Here is a 16,763-nt window from a genome sequence, read left to right as displayed (position 1 = left end):
ATAATATCTGCAGGTCAAGTTACTTGGGAAAAGGCACCTTCTGCAATTATTTGTGAAACCAAATGAGGGCACAGGCATTTATTCGTACATCTTTATTTATTTTAAATCTCCCAAACTAATGAAGACACACGTAATAATTGTTTTTCCAATATTAGTTTCTACTGAGCATCATCAATGTCTCTTGAGTCAAAAAACATTTCATGTGCAGCACATTTTTATTGATTTTGATCAGGGTCCTTGGTCATGAGAAAGATGCATCGGGGAAGAAAGAAACTGAGAAAATCAAAAAACAAAACAATGTAAATTAGTCAGTGAGAAAGAACAAATGGATAAGACGGCTATGTCAAATATTTTTTAGATTAATCTCACCTCCTCTTACATGAACCCTCTCAGAATCAGTGTGCTGATGAGCAGCAATAAAAACGACCAACGGGGAGCACTGCAGGATGCTTTATGAAGTAAAAAAGACAACAATTATCACCACACAAAATGTAGACAACACTGACAGAACAACCTTGATATTTAGGAAAAATGCATATGTCTTTACACATAAATGAATGCTTAACCTTCCTGACCCAATTAAAAAGGAGGAATCTCACCTCTCAGGTTCAGAACCGTGGAGTTTTCCCGCATGGTCACCATATTTGAGGCAGTGCAGATGTAAATCCCTATGCTTTCTGCCTCTAACCTCTCTATGATGTACATGGAGTTATTTACATGTGTGTCATTGCCGTTGAACATCCAGCTGAAGTTTGCTGGTGGGACGGAGTCTGCTTTGCACTCCAGTGTGACTTTCTGGCCAGGTGCTGCTGCTGACGGTCCAGCAATTGATACGTTATGTGGTCCAACTGCACAGAGAAGAGAAATATAAGTATTAAGGTCCTTTACATAGTAAAAGTACTAATACCACACTGTCAAAATACCCCATTATAAGTAAAGTCCAACAAGTCCAACAAGTTGCAACAGTGAAAGTAAGTAATCAGGAAAACGTACTTAAAGTAAAAACATGTCAATTTTGTCTGTTATCATTAGACTATTCTTATTAATCCATCAATGTAAAAACTGTTTTTTAATCTTGTATGGATTAATATGTTTGTTAGTTTCTCAATTGATTTGTAAAAAAATCAGAAAATCTTGAAAAGTGCCTGTAAATAGAGGTAATGCATTTTCGGTCTATTGATTAATCGTTTCAGCTGTACTTTGCAGATTTTTGCACACAACATATATCTAAACTAACCAGAATCTAAAGCTCTCAGATAATTATCGTGATGTAAAACGTACAATGATTGCCTCTGAATTCAGTGGAGTAGAAGTGCAAAGTGGCACTGGAAGTACCTCAAACTTGTACTTACAGTACTCGTCTTTTTACTTTAACATACTAAGTTACGTTTCATCACTTTATAACTACCATACTGTATATTATAGCTATAAAGTTCATGCATACAAGTCTTGCATGACTTTAATAATTGAAAAGAATTACGAGCACATTTATTTGCTCTTTTTGAAAAGAGTTAATCTTCTGTACTCACAGTTGACCGTGAGATCGTAGGCCGCAGTCATGGTGCTGACTGGGTTGCTGACCCGACACTGGTAGGTGCCGTGGCTGGAGCTGTGAACAGGTTGCAGGGACACCGTCTTGTTGTCCACGGAGAAGGAGACTCTGTCACTCTGATGGAGCGGCCGGTTGTCCTTCATCCACTCTCTGGTGCTGATGGAGCCGGAGGCCTCGCAGCTGAGGTTGGTGGAGCTTTTGTCTTCTATCAAGATGGCTGCGGGGCTGCGGATGTTGGCTCCAGTTATCAGGGCTGGTAGAAGATTCAATACAATTAATAAACGGAGTGAATGAATGTCTGCTCTCTACAATTGTACTGATCTGCATTTCATTTTCACATTGTTTGTGAATGTGTCAAATATACCCTATGAATCCTTGAATCCTTGCAGGAACGTAATGTATTAACAGGAAAAGTGTGAATAGAATAACAGATTCATTGGATTACATTCAACACCTTAAAGTCGAAAATGAGATTTAGAATTTAAAGAAGTGATGCAATCAGCTTGGAAAAGGTCGTATTCTTTGCCTGATTGTTGGATTGGATATACTTAGATATTGGAGCAGTGTCCACTATAGGTCTTGCAGTATCAAGACATATGGATTAAAAATAATATTTCCTGACAGATATTTGAAACAGCACAAGATTGAACCCACCATACACATTGAGTTTGATCTTCCCCTGTATCTGCAGCCCTCCGTCTTGTGCGATGGTGACGACGTACTCCCCGCTGTCGTCCAGCACCAGCTTCCTGAGCTCCAGGGCGCCCGTGGCTCGGTCTAATGAGATCCTTCCGGAATATCCGTCATCAATGATGTCGGTGCTGGTGGAGGTGATGATGTTCACCTCTTTGAAGTTCCATCTGACTGAGAGGAACGGCCTCTCAGAAGGTGTGAGGGTCGTGGTGAACTTCACTGTGCCCGCCACAGCGCCACTCAGAGGCCCCGGGGGTAAGATACCCTCACCTACACACAAACCTGATAACACAATTGAGAATTAAAAACAACACTGTCAAACCAATTCTAATCATGGCACGAACCCATCAAGGATGGATTTAATTTACCTGATAAAACAAGCACCAAACAAGCGGCAGTCCTGAGCATCTTGATGTCCATAGACTCGTGTAACGTTGTCTCATGGTCCTCTTCAAAATCTAAAATTTAGAGTCACAGGTGGTCCTGCTCTTTTATTGTCCCACAGCGACTCCAGCCCGCCCACTCAGTAATGAAAAGCACAAACACTGTTTACGATGCCACTGTGTAAACTCCTGAGGGTATGAGCTCAGTCAGAAGTTACCTGTGGACTTGGGTTGATGGACTAATTTGTTTTATGTAGAAATGTCCATTGACCAGGCCAATACAGGTCAGCCGTGTTTAAAGAAACCTTGCTGTGGGCTTGGTAATCATAGCTTTCCGTAAACAGGTTTGCACCTTTTACTGTAATTTCAACACGATAATGAAGAAACATAATCTTCTCACAATAAACTAGGATACCACTGAAATAAAACATTTGTCCGATTTCATCTATATTTATATTATTATTAAAGCATGACACAACTCTTGGACCATCTTCACACTTTGTGGCTACATTTTGTATTTTTTTATTTGACTAAATTCAGTAGAGTTACTTGAATTAAAAAAAACTACGACGTATATGAACCTTGTCTGAGTCATGGTGGTGGAGGAGCGTTGTGCATCAGTTTTATGAGCTCTTCAGTGAGTGCTTTTGGGTTTCAGGAGCAGCAGTGAGGCGCAGCATTCCTCGAGGAGGAGGATCAAAGACGTCCAGGAGACACTTAACCTCCTCCTCACAAACACATCTCTTGGTTTAATATCTGTAAATAGACTGCATTTTTTATTTTATATTTTGATATTTCATTCAGTGTCTCTGCATTTGTTTAGCGTTAATTTTATTTTGACTGTTTTTACAAACATCTATCCAGAAAACATCCCAATCTGATATGGGACTGTCCAAATAGTGAGACCCAACTATTGAAACAGCTCAAACAATGAGGCATTTAGAACAGGAGGTGAAATGTCAGAATGCGTCACTGTGACCTCTCAATAACAATGTGCTTCGGTAAGTGGCACTCTCAGTCTAAAAATAATGTTACTCAACCTCTTCTGTTACACTGGGAGCGATGAGTTGGTGTGGCTCATTCTGTGCTGTCGGATTGACAAGAGAATGTGTCCCTCTACGAGAGAAATTGTCCTCAATGTCTAAAAAGAATACAAGGACGTATTAACTGATGCTTTATAACACCATGTTGCTACAGTCAAAACAGAGTCAAGCATAACTGTTCCATTAACTCAGTTTTTACAAAGCTGAATTTCACAACTATTAAATGCAGAAACCAAAGTTTTATGTGATACCATATGCATTCTTAACACATGTAGTCACGCTACGTCTACATTTTATGAGTTCTGAATGGATCCATTGGCCATTTTCCAAGTCTGTGAAGTTTACTGAATGTAAACGGAAGATCAGACAAACATTCAAAACCAAAGCCCTTTTGTTCAATATAATCACCACGTCAGTAGTTGGTGTTCTGTTTTTAAAAGCAATGCAGAACATCTTATGTTATAAAATGGTAAGGAATTCATTATTTAAGCAGGACTGTCATGATATAAACTGATAGAAACCAGAGCCATACTGAAGAATGGAATATGAGTTCATATTAACTCATATTCCATTCTTCAGTATGGCACAACGTAAAGTTCCACATTTTATCGTAAAGGATAAGCAAAATTGAATTTTATTTCCCAAAAAACTAAATACATCCATATATTTTTGAAGTATCAGGGCTGTCGTTGAAGAAAGACATTCTAAGTCCACAAACACTTATTTGATTTGTTGACTACAACAAATCAAAACTGCTCGATTAGTTGATTTATTCAACAGATATGAAAGTGAGTTTCTCCACAAAGAATCACACAAAAGCAACCCTTTAAATCTTGTGTTTACTCAAGATGTGGTCATAAGTTTCTTATGAAATAAATCACCCAGCATGAAAAAGCATAAAACAATAAATAATTGACTAAAGAAGTCAGTCAACAAAGACCAAAACAACTGATTAGCCAACTAATTGAGTAAGCAGCATTCCTTTCACTCCCATGAAGAGAAAGGGGAAGAAGGTTCTGCTTTAAAAAATTTACTTCTCAAAAATATTTTTCATGATAAACTGATTAATCGACTACACACACATTTAAAATACAGCATAACTCACCAAATGTTCCAGATGGACAATGTCCTTTTCATATGCAATAATAATCTAGGCTCAATCACAACACAAACATTTAATTTCAGTCTTGTTTGGTGAAGGAAGAAATTTAACTTTGGGATCCCAGAACAAGAAAACAAACATTTTCACGAGAGCATCTGAGTTGTATTTTGGGTTTAATAGGATAAAAGATAAAAAAGCTATTTAAAATGTCACAACGTTTTAGAGCTTTCAACCAGGTTGACCTTTGACCTCTGCAGAGTGTAGCTACTGCCAGGTCTTATCTTTTAAATGAGTTAATATGTTACAGCAGAGAAAAGCCACTGTCTTGCATGGCTGAAATCTTCAATATTTACATAATTATTTCGCCTGACTGACTCCCACTGAACCAGAAAACACTGAAAAAAACACAAGCTTGAATAGAAGTGCCAGTGATGCTCTGTTTATACTTCAGTGTCTGGAGCTTTTCAAATTATACCACTTGGTTAAGTGACAGAAAAAGAAAGCTAATCGATCAGGTAATTTAAATTTCAAAATGTTTTAAATGGTATATACATGTTGGAAGGTAAATATGGGTATGCTATGCGGGTATGTATGTGGATGTGGATGGTTGTGTATATGTATAAACATTTTGTATTATGTGTAGTTACATGTCAAGGACTGTTATAAATAAATAATTATTTTAAATGATACTCTTGAATGTTGCTAGAGGACGCTATTGCATCCAATAATCAGTGAAGTAGAAACCTGTAGAGCAACACTGTGTGTGTTTGTCCACTTCTGCTTTCTCTTACATTCAAAAGAGAAGTGGAACTCTGTGTTGAGTTAAATTGGTACATTTTTTTTTGTCTTTTGTTCCGCTGCTTTGCATGTTTTATTATTTGGTATAAAGATAAAAGCACATAGTTAGATGGATGCAGACTCAATGGTACTGAAATGCAAACATGAATGCTGCAATTAACCATTCGTAGATATTTCTATGCTCTGTGATGTGCCTCCTGCTCCTATGGGATAACACATGGTCACCATAAATTAGGGTTAATCTAGTTTACTGCAGAGATTACATACAGATTTGACCTGGTTTGTACAATGCATAATAATGTCTAGCCCCTCTAAACATCACGAAGAGATACAAATATTGTTTTGTGTTCTCACTTGGCATTATCCAAGATCCCTCACTGTATCCAGCTGTTTCTCTACACACAAACACTACATTTCATAGAGACTGATGGTTTTTCAAAAATCTGTAAAACAACAAACTGACAGACTCGTGATCTTCCTCTGTCCTTGTCCTGGTCTGCCCGGACCTCGTGGATTAATGATTTGTGTTTGTAAAAGTAATTATCTAATAATAAAGATAAGATTTGATAGGTGAACGCTATTGAAGAGGGCTCCATAAATTCCTTTGTGCTGGACCTGACCGGTTCGATACACATCTGTACATCTGTGCGGTTGAATACATCACTTCATGCTGTAGTAATAAATAACAAAGTCCATTTATTTTTTACACAACAGGTGTCATAACATATTTATTATAGATATAAATGATGAACATAGAAACATTGCTCTAGTCAATTGAGTCCAGTAATAATACTTGATAAGATGGATGGTGTGATGATATACTCAAATCACTGTTCATAAAGTTTCATAAACCTTTGAATAAACATTTAACATATTGTACTTTCACAAAGATACTAATTAGACAAACAATATGTATATATATTTTTAAACATAAACGCTACAGTTGTTTTCTATGACATGCCTGTTTTGACATCTCTTTAGAGGATGCAAGTAAAGAGAGGAGTTCAATTACACAACATATTTTCGTGTCACTTAAATTATAAAATTGGTTGATCTTTAAAGGCCACAATAAGTGGCAGTCATGTTACTTTCTCTATCTAGGGCCTTTCCCAAATTATGAAGAAGGACAATACATGTCAACAATTTACCAATTAATAAACACTTCTATTAAAATGGGATATAATAATTCACTTGTTGCCAAATCACCAACCCACACATTTGAAAGATTATCTTATTTATTTAAAGTTATTTTATGGACTGAGCATTAAAAAAAAGAAGATTGAATTGTAGTGCACAGTGTACTGTGCAGGGTATGCCAATATAGAATTAGTAATGTTTTAAGAAAAACTTTATTTACAAAGGATTTTTTTAAAACTCATGTTACAAAGTGCTTTATATTTAGATGTTTTAACATGCCAATAAACTGAGAGTTGCCTACCAACAACTCTAAAGTGACAGTAGTACATAGCTGCGTCTGCTGAGATTGGACATGTTCAAAGTGAAGAATTTAACGCAGTAGTTCAACCCAGAGAAGATTAATGCAGAGAGATGATTAGTGATGCCTATCTAACGTTTTTGTGGATTTATGACGGTGAAACATGACGTTCTGTTGTAGCAGAGGCAGCTATACAGGTGTTTATTGAATATACATATATATATATATGTATATATATATATACATAACATGTCATTTATAATACCCATTCCTTTACTTTATTTCAATGGTTATTATTTTAATTATTTACATTTTAATATATTGCATGGTGGTGTAGTGGCTAGCACTGTCACCTAGATCCCCAGGGTTCGATCCCCAATGCTTTCCTCCTGTGTGGAGTTTGCACGTTCTCGCCGTGGCAGCGTGGGTTTCCTCGCACAGTCCCACAGGTTCATTGGAGACTCTAAATTGTTCGTAGGTGTGAATGTGAGTGTGAGTCGCCTGTCTCTATATGTGCCTTCCAGGGTGTGTACCCTGCCCTTCGCCCAATGTCAGCTGGGATCGGCCCCAACCTCCCCGCGACCCTCAATAGGATAAGCGTTTTCGGATAATGGAATATTACATATGCATACAGTTGGTGTCCATTTTGAACAAATTGTTGCAAAACCATCAGATGTTATTGTAAAATCAGTTTACACAAGCGTTGCAATGAAGCTATGCATATAACATCGAGCTCAGCACAGTGACAAGTTGAATGAATACAAACATGTAAAACAACACTGCTGTTTTTCTTTGAGACTTGGTTTTGGAAATTTGGGAAGGCTTCTTATTTGTGTTTTTTTTTCTCCTTTTATTTATGCTGCAAGAGGAAAAGTTAAACGATTAGAGCAATACAGAAATTTGAAATGTGAATGTTCTCGCTTTCAAAATAAATATCATTCTGTCACATTCAACTCGCCTTCAAAAGTGTTCAAGCCGTTCGGCGCTGCAACTGAGATCGTATACACGTCTGAACGGTTCTCCTTCACGCTTAATTTTTCTAGGGGTCAAAGCAGAAGTTTGTTAACTCACAATTCATTTGATCACTTTTAGGATTGAGGAATACGTATTTCCATTGCCTTAAAATATATGGACAAATAAGTTAGATCAGGTGAATACTTACCTTTTCGACGTGCTGGATAATTGTTGTTGACTCTGAAAAATGTTAGGATGTAAGTTATGGGTTTGGTCAAGTAAAAGTAAGATGCTTCATCACAAGTAAGAGTCCTGCTTTCCTGTGGTACGTTTCCCTGAAATGTAGCGGAACGGAAGTGCAAAGTATAAAATGGAAACACTCAAAACAAGTACAAATATACCAAAAATGTACACAAGTACAGTACTTGAGTAAATGTACTTACTTACAGTTTATGCTTACCTATTCCTTCTTATCATACTACACACAATTGTTCCACACACAATTGCAATGATTAGAAAACATCCAACTGTTATGATTGTAGCTCTCCCAGTAGCCTTTGAGCAGTCACAGTCTGAAACATCTGGGGAAAAAAACACAAAGAATGTCCTAAATGCATTTATCCTAAACACACAGAAAATAAAAACATATTTTGTCACGTACCTCCGACAGTTAACTTGTGGCTCACTGTTTGACTCAGCCCTGTAACAGCATTCACAGCAGTGCAGGTGTACGTCCCACCGTCAAAGCTTCTGATGGAGGGGATAATGTACGCAGACTCCTTCGTACTGGTTGGCTTTCCATCATAAAGCCACGTGAACGTTGGAGCTGGCACCGACATAGTGGAGCAGTAAAGCAATGTGAAATCTCCAACGCGTACTGATGTTGGTCCTTTGATGGCCATGTTGTCAGGTCCAACTGTAAAAAACAAAGAGATTGTTTGAAGAACTGTAATTTGGCTGTATTCTGGTAGAGGCTTCTGATGTGTTCAGGTTTTTGGATTTGGGAGTTTTATTTTTGTCTTTCAGTCTTTAGATTGAATCAGACTTATTGTTACAGTTGTGAGTATTTTATCAATATGCTGGGGGCATCTGTGTATAACAACTGACATTCACAATTGTGAGTAAAGTAAGGTAAGTTTGTAGCACGAGCCCCTTTGTCGTAAACTCACATTGTATGAAAAGACTAATCGGTTTGCTGGTTCCACTTGTGGCACCATTCGACACTTTGCACCTGAACGGCCCCTGTTCGTATCGGGTCACGTTCAATATAGTGAGAGTGGAGCCTCCATCAGTGAGCTGAACTCTCCCACTTTCTTTCACCTCAGAGCTGACGTTCAGCCAGACGAAAGAGAGAGAGGATCCAGAGGAGGAGCAGGACAGACGGACAGAGCTGCTGAACTCCATCAAGTGTGTGTTGTTTGAAGTCACCACCACATTGGAGACTGGTGCTGTGAATAATAAGTAAAAAGAGACTAGCTACAAGTCAAGAATTCAAAACGTAAAGCCATTGTGTTGGAACCATTGAACCTCTTCTAACTTACTCTGTACAGACACAGCTGCAGACTGAGATGTTTGATTTCTCAGGGTTTTGTTGTTGAAGGCCTGGCAGCTGTAGTGTCCGCTCTGATTCATCTGCATGTTCATCAGTCTGAGCTCTGGTCCAATGTCAGGCAGCCGTTCTCCATTCAATAACCACTGAAACTGGGCAGCAGGTCTGGAGTCTGCTGAGCACACCAGGCTGATGTTTGATCCTTCCTCAAAGTATTCTTGTGACGGAGATATTGTCAAAATAACATTTTCTGGGCCATCTGAGGAAAAGATATAAAACAGTATACAGTCACCAATCAAATAACAGTAGCTGGAGAAAAGCTGCATATTGCTTCTTGCTTGGCTCAGTGTGAAGGAGTCATTACTGTTAAGTATGTCGTTCTAATGCTAAACTGCATCATTACACTAAATGCAGCTGACATTTACTCAGTATCAGCCAAACACAGCAGCAATCCAACAGCAAGGAGCACAATAAGTAATTTAGACAAACCCGCTCCTGACATAATGGTTGTAATAATTATGAATCATGATGCAAATGTAAAGGTCTGAGTGGCATATGCATGCAGACGCTGTAACGTCTGAGAGTACTCACAGCTGATGTAGAGCTCCACTGGCTCGCTGGTGTAATTACTGAAATTATTGAACACATGACAAATAAATGGTCCTTGGTCATAGCGGGTCACGTTAATTATAGTGAGACTGGAGCCTCCATCAGTGAGCTGAACTCTGTCGCTGGCTGTAACCTCAGAGCTGCCGTTGAACCAGAGGAAAGAGAGAGAGGATCCAATGGAGGAGCAGGACAGACGGACAGAGCTGCTGAACTCTGATAGATCTGTGGTGTTGGGAGTTATCACAACATTGGATACTTCTGCTGTGGGTAGAAAAAAAATAAATAATGTTGGCACAGATCAATTGCTCCGACTCTGTTTCTGCAGCAAGATTATGTTCAGTTTTGCATATTGAGTTGTGCACCACTTCCATGTCAAACAACACAACTAAACAGTCTGTCAGGAATTATTTCTAATCTATACTCATTTAAGCCCTCGGCTGCAAGAGGTCGTTCCTCCCCAACTTACACTTTAATACAGAGACAACTGACGACTGAGATGTTTGATTTCTCATCGTTCTGTTGTTGAAGGCCAGACAGCTGTAGTTTCCACTCTGACTCATCTGAATGTTCACCAGTCGGAGCTCTGGTTCAGGATCATAGAGCTGGCCTCCATTTAGAAACCACATAATCATGGCCGGAGGTCTTGAGAGAGCTGCGCAGGTCAAGGTGACGTCTGAACCTTCGTCATGGTATTCTTGTGACGGAGATATTGTCAGATTGATATTTTCGGGGCCGACTGCAGCATGAAAACGCAAGAAGATATGGTCACCAATAAAATACATGGAGAAAAGAACAAAGTTAACAAAAAGAGCATCACAGATAAATTACTCACATATGATGAGGAGCTCTACTGGATCACTGTAACTGTTACTGAATTGATTGGACACATAACACCTGAATGGCCCCTGGTCGTAGCGGGTCACGTTAGCTATAGTGAGAGTGGAGCCTCCATCAGTGAGCTGAACTCTGTCGCTGGCTGTAACCTCAGAGCTGCCGTTGAGCCAGAGGAAAGAGGGAGAGAATCCAGAGGAGGAGCAGGACAGACGAACAGAGCTGCTGCTGGACTCCAAAATGTCTGTGGTGCTAGAATTTACCTTCACATTGGATACTGGTACTGTGGGGAAAAGCCTATTGATTAGCATCTTTGCAGTTTAAATAATGACAACATTCCTAGCCCTAAAGATGCATGGTGAACAATTGCCGTTAAAAACCTCAACCTACCCAGTACAGTTACAGCTGAGGGCAGAGATGTTTGGGATCTCAGAGTTTTGCTGTTAAAGACCTGACAGCGGTAGTTTCCACTCTGATTCATCTGAATGTTCATCAGTCTGAGCTCTGGTCCAGTATCAGACAGCAGGCCTCCATTTAGAAACCACTTATAGAGGGCAGCAGGTCTGGAGTCAGCTGAGCAGGACAAGGTGATGTCTGACCCTTCCGCATAGTGTTCTTGTGAGGGAGATAACGTCAAAAGAGTATTTTCTGGGCCGTCTGCATTGTGCGACACATGGAAAGCAAACAAGAGAGTGTGATGAGATGTGATGAGGCAAAGCTGCTACATTTTGCTGTATTTATGTCAATGTGAAAATGTTCAGCTTTTGGATTGGAAGAAACATGCGACGATGGAGAACTCACAGCTGATCGAGAGGTTTACTGGATCACTGAAGCCATCACTGATGGAATTAAACACATGACACCTGAATGATCCCTGGTCATAGCGGGTCACACTGACTATATTGAGAGTGGAGCCTCCATCAGTGAGCTGAACTCTGTCGTTGGCTGTAACCTCAGAGCTGCCGTTGAACCAGAGGAAAGAGAGAGAGGATCCAGAGGAGGAGCAGGACAGACGGACAGAGCTGTTGAACTCCACCAATTCTGTGCTGCTGAGAGTTACCACCACATTAGAGACCGGCGCTGTGGGTTGAGATAAACAAAGAACACGTCCTAAATGGAGGCAAAGCTTTTCTACCCTAGACGACCACTACAAACGATGCATAATGTAAAATAACCCTGACCATAAACGTCCATGATGGACAGTTGTGACCTGGTATACACTTGCTCCCTGTATGTAAATCAAAGTCAGGTTTTATTGAACTGATAACACTATTGCATAAGACAAAGGCTGCACTAAAGATATGGTGTAGGTCAAAGTAATAAATAATAGCTGTGGAAAGATTTAGCTAATCCAATTATTTGATATTGATATGATCAGTGGAAACATTTAGTATTTGACTTGTCAGAGTAGTTAAACATAAGAAGTACAATTCTTCTGGCATTTCATCAGTTTTGAAATTATGGCATTATATTTGATACTGTGGTCATTGCATTTGTGTTGAAGTATAACTTTAAAATAGTTGATGCCTCTTGAGGGAACACAACTCCTAAAAAAGTCAGTTTTCTGTATGTTTTTTTAGTTCAACCATGTTGCATCAACATACCGTGAATGTCAAGTATGCAGCTTCCTTTCTGCTGTGTTGCACCATTTGGTATAATGAGGATGCGGTATTCTCCACGGTCGCTAAGAGTCAGATTCCTTAACTCCAGAGATCCATTAGCTCTGAAGAGGGTGATCCTGTCGGTATACGCTGGTTCAGTTATGTTTCCATCACTTGAGGTTATTATACTAGAATATGTATTATTGATATCATAAAAAACCCATGTAACTATCATGAATGGCACTTCTGGTGGAGTCACTGATGTGGTGAATACCACCTTCCCTCCAACAGCTGCAATAAGACGGTCTGGTAGCAAACCTTCTCCGTGGCTTAAACCTGGAGGAGACACAAAGCACTGTGGATCACTGAGGGGAATGTAATCAAATGAAAAACTAGCCTATTTGAAATAAAAGACACATGCATCAAATCAAATCCTAAAATAAGGTTAGGATTCAAATTTCTTTGCAATGTTATCTGTGTCATCTAGAGTCATATTTACATGAAAATAATATGCAACACAACTAACCAAACAATAGCGAATAGAGTTTTTTCTATGCCATGTCCATTTTTTTATTAAATATACAGGTGCATTCAAAGACTTCTCTCTTTATGATGAAGTCTGTTAGATCCAACTGTGACCTGCACTGCATTAAAATAAGAATGTATAAGTATAGCTGAACAGAATATTTTAACATCACACTTTTAACATGTACAACTATAACAACCAATTAAACTGAGTTTGCTTTTAACATTTCATTTTCAATATATATAAAAGAATAATCATGACGTGATGGACGAGTTGTGTGTGTGAAAGTGTTTATACAAGTCTTTATTTCTCACCTGAGATTGCTCCCAACATGACTAACAGTATCACAGATGTTCCCATATCTCTGGCAGCCTCCGGGCGCATACACAATGTTTTCACAGAGGAGGTGCAGTGAGTAGTATGTGTGTGTGAGGGGAGGGGCAATGCACCTCTTAACCTGTTCCAGCCTTTACTTCTTTTGTGATGCCAAACTCATCCTGATTGGTTAGGAATCAGATTGATGAACAAACTTCACGTACACTCATATAAATCAACAACAAGTGTTATTTATTGTTGAATAATTAAAACGCAACAAAATTAGCTTTAAAAAGTGAAATAGAGTGCTTAACATGAAACGGAGGAGAAAAAGCAAAAACGCGTGTCTGCGTAATCTAAAGACATTTTCTTTGAGAATTAAAATATTTGGATAAATATTGTGTACGTGTTTTTGTGTATATATATATATATATATATATATATATATATATATATATATATATATATATATATATACTTATATATTATTTCCTTTATTGGGTCTGTAGTGTTACAATTTTAACTACAGAGTTTTATATATTTTATGTTGCTAGCATAAAATCTGGTGGCACTAAGTTCCCGCAGTCAAACTTTTACTCCCACGGATGTATTGCAGCCCGGACAATATGTCACACTAATATGATGCATTTATAACACAGTGATGATAAAGTAATAAAACCATATGCTGGACATGATGTGCTGCTGTAATGATATCACAATCTGACAAATCATATTTTGATTATTATTATTATTATAATATAAGATATTACACATTGGGAATCATCCACGCAGTGACAAATCAGGTGCCTGCATTCAGAAGCAGTTTGTTGTCAACAGCTCATCTGCTTGTCCACTTTGACGAAGTCACATAGCAGTTTGATTCACGACGTGGCTGGTCAAAGGCATACAAAGGGTGTTTGGGTGATGTTTGGAGGAACACCCTGCAAATTATTACCCACAGGTCCATTTTGATAGTAAGTTTTGATAAATATTTATCTGTTTGTAATTAGATACGAAGTCAGTAGCCAGATTCCAGAGACACCATTTTCTAAATTATAATGTAATTATTCGTTAAATATATATATTAAATATATATATACAGCATATATATAAATAAATGTATGTAAATATATATATATATATATATCTATATATATATATATATATATATATATAATGTATTGCATTCTGTGAGTGTTGTGCCTTAGTGGGGTAATGGGGTACTATGATCTCTTTAAGATGATGGATGCTTTTGTGCTTTGTAGGTGAAGAGAAGGATTTTCTATTCTATTCTTGATTTTATTTTGTATGTAGTAAAACACCAGGCCCAGTTGTTCCCATTTGGCAATAATGATCCTCTGCCATCATGTAAATAAAAAAAACAGAATCAACATATTGTCATGGAAGGGCAGGTGTCATCACACAATGACAGTATGACAATTCATAATGAATACATGCCAATATATTTTTGTTAAAATCTAAAACCCCTTTACAGTGTCACGCTTGGGTGGTACCATCACCATAAACACTATCACGAATCAATTTTAGTTCAGCCAAAGGTGCCGTTTAAAAAAAATTGTGCCTGGGTAGTGAAGAAAGTTGGTAAATGGGAATCACTGTGTGGATTATACAGACTGTATTATCTTGAAAAACAAGTTGTTCTTTAGTTTTCAACTATAATTTTCCAATCCTTTTTCTTGTTTTTCTTATTTTATGACTTAAGAGTTTCAAGTCCTGCATTTATTCCCAGTCTTCATTGATATATGCACCACCCTCAATAAGACCAACACATGTTGATGTAACTGATTTAGTGCAGGACTCTGTGGTCAAAAGGTAACTAACCCAAAATGTGCTCCGATTGTATTATAAAAAGGTTGCTGTGAAGTGCGCTTGGGTTGATGATAAGTTGATGCTTTGGGGTTTATGGCAGCAACATGCAGGCACACCCTTGTGGAACAAAGAAAAATGAACGAATGCAAGGTACATGATGGTGTTCATTAACACAACATAATCTGATACAGAGTTTTAATAAAAGTTTATTATAGTGTCAATTTGATTAGACGTTATCAGGCTTCAGTCACCTTTAAGAACATCAAACACTTTATCAGAGTTTAAAGGCTGAATGACTCAAAAACAAATGATATAATGTAGGTCTATTATCTGTTCATCTGTTAGCACTAATGAGACCATAGCTGGACATTGTACTTGTTCTCTGAGAGATGCCATTACAGCAATTAGCTGTCTTCATATGCAATTAATAGACACATTTTGACAGCTGTTAAATGTGAAGAAACACTGGTTTGTTATTTGTCATTCATAGCTTTATTTTATGTGAACATACAATTTAAAGAGACAGTGATAATGCTTAACACAGAGAAATGATCAAAAATAAAGACAATTGCAGATCAAAATGAGCAAGCTTGTTATATTACAACTATATCCACAAACACAATGCAGTCTTTAGACCGATATGACTGCCACCGTGGTCAGGACAGTGCAAAACATCATGGACATAGAACCAATGATAGGAGTAGAGGAGTCTAGATCAGAAGAAAAAAGAATTACTCTGTCTTTTCTATTTGCCAACAGTATCAACAAGTTACTGGAGAGAGTTATGAATGAGAGCTTAAATACCACGCAGTGTGTGGAACACAGAGGCTTCCAGACCGGTGATAGGGTTACGGGCCATGCAGGTGTACCTCCCCAGGTGCCTGTATTCCATCTCGTGGATGTAATGTGCAGACCCGTGCATCATGAAGTGTTTGAACTTCCAGAGGAACGTTGCCTTTGGTAGGGAGTCAGCAGAGCAGCTCATGAAGACACTCTCTTCAAGTTCTGCTCCTATTGGAGTCTGAACAATTATGGGTTTGTCAGGTCCATCTGAAAAGAGGAGGCAGAAGATCATATTTAAGAAAATTCTAAGAACTTATATACAAACACTCTGTTACTAAAAAAAAGTGCTGTGGTATAAAGTACACTTGGAAGTACTTACAGTAGACTTTAAGTCTGCATTTGGCCGTATCAAAACTGAAATCACTGCTGACATTACAGAGAAACTCTCCAGTGTGTCTCCGGTTCAAGGGGCTGAAGGACAACACTCGGTTGCCATCGTGAAAGCTGAGTCCATCTCCGGAAACCAGAGGTTTGCCGTCCTTCAGCCACACAAGAGTCATGAAGCCGCTTGCATGGCAGGTTAGGTTCAGGGAGGTTTTACCTTCTATCAGGTTCTCAGTGGGGCAGGCCATGGTGGGTTTCAACACTGTGGCTGTGCACAACAAAATTTAAAAGAAAGATACATTCTTGAAACCGACATCTTGTCAACAGTAGCTGATATTTTCAGTCCAAATATGTTGATTTTACACAAGCATTATT

The 16,763-nt window shown here is 38.4% G+C and overlaps 2 protein-coding genes across 2 annotated transcripts in view; both read right to left on the bottom strand.

Annotated features, from left to right (window-relative positions):
* Positions 1-375: 375 nt before the first annotated feature.
* LOC306744583 (cell adhesion molecule CEACAM20-like) lies at positions 376-2,665 on the bottom strand (the record flags this gene model as incomplete). Its single annotated transcript, XM_079227263.1, has 5 exons — positions 376-449; positions 600-848; positions 1,530-1,805; positions 2,207-2,527; positions 2,614-2,665. The coding sequence occupies 5 exons, from the start codon at positions 2,663-2,665 to the stop codon at positions 376-378; spliced, it is 972 nt and encodes a 323-aa protein (XP_079083389.1).
* Positions 2,666-7,359: 4,694 nt separating this feature from the next.
* Positions 7,360-16,763, bottom strand: part of LOC306744582 (hemicentin-1-like) — a gene marked incomplete at both ends in the record, with an annotated part of 30,102 nt that continues 20,698 nt past the window's right edge. The window contains 12 exons of the mRNA XM_079227262.1: positions 7,360-7,469; positions 8,622-8,876; positions 9,130-9,408; positions 9,502-9,768; positions 10,101-10,379; positions 10,585-10,854; positions 10,951-11,232; positions 11,340-11,606; positions 11,751-12,029; positions 12,554-12,886; positions 16,026-16,271; positions 16,384-16,656. Of these exons, the coding sequence (XP_079083388.1) occupies positions 7,360-7,469; positions 8,622-8,876; positions 9,130-9,408; positions 9,502-9,768; positions 10,101-10,379; positions 10,585-10,854; positions 10,951-11,232; positions 11,340-11,606; positions 11,751-12,029; positions 12,554-12,886; positions 16,026-16,271; positions 16,384-16,656 (3,140 nt within the window). The remainder of the gene's footprint in view (positions 7,470-8,621; positions 8,877-9,129; positions 9,409-9,501; positions 9,769-10,100; positions 10,380-10,584; positions 10,855-10,950; positions 11,233-11,339; positions 11,607-11,750; positions 12,030-12,553; positions 12,887-16,025; positions 16,272-16,383; positions 16,657-16,763) is intronic.

Source organism: Taurulus bubalis, assembly GCF_910589615.1.
Source record: "Taurulus bubalis genome assembly, chromosome: 12".
Lineage (NCBI taxonomy): Eukaryota > Metazoa > Chordata > Actinopteri > Perciformes > Cottidae > Taurulus > Taurulus bubalis.
Note: the sequence above shows the minus strand (reverse complement) of the source record. Positions and strands in the feature narration are given on the sequence as shown.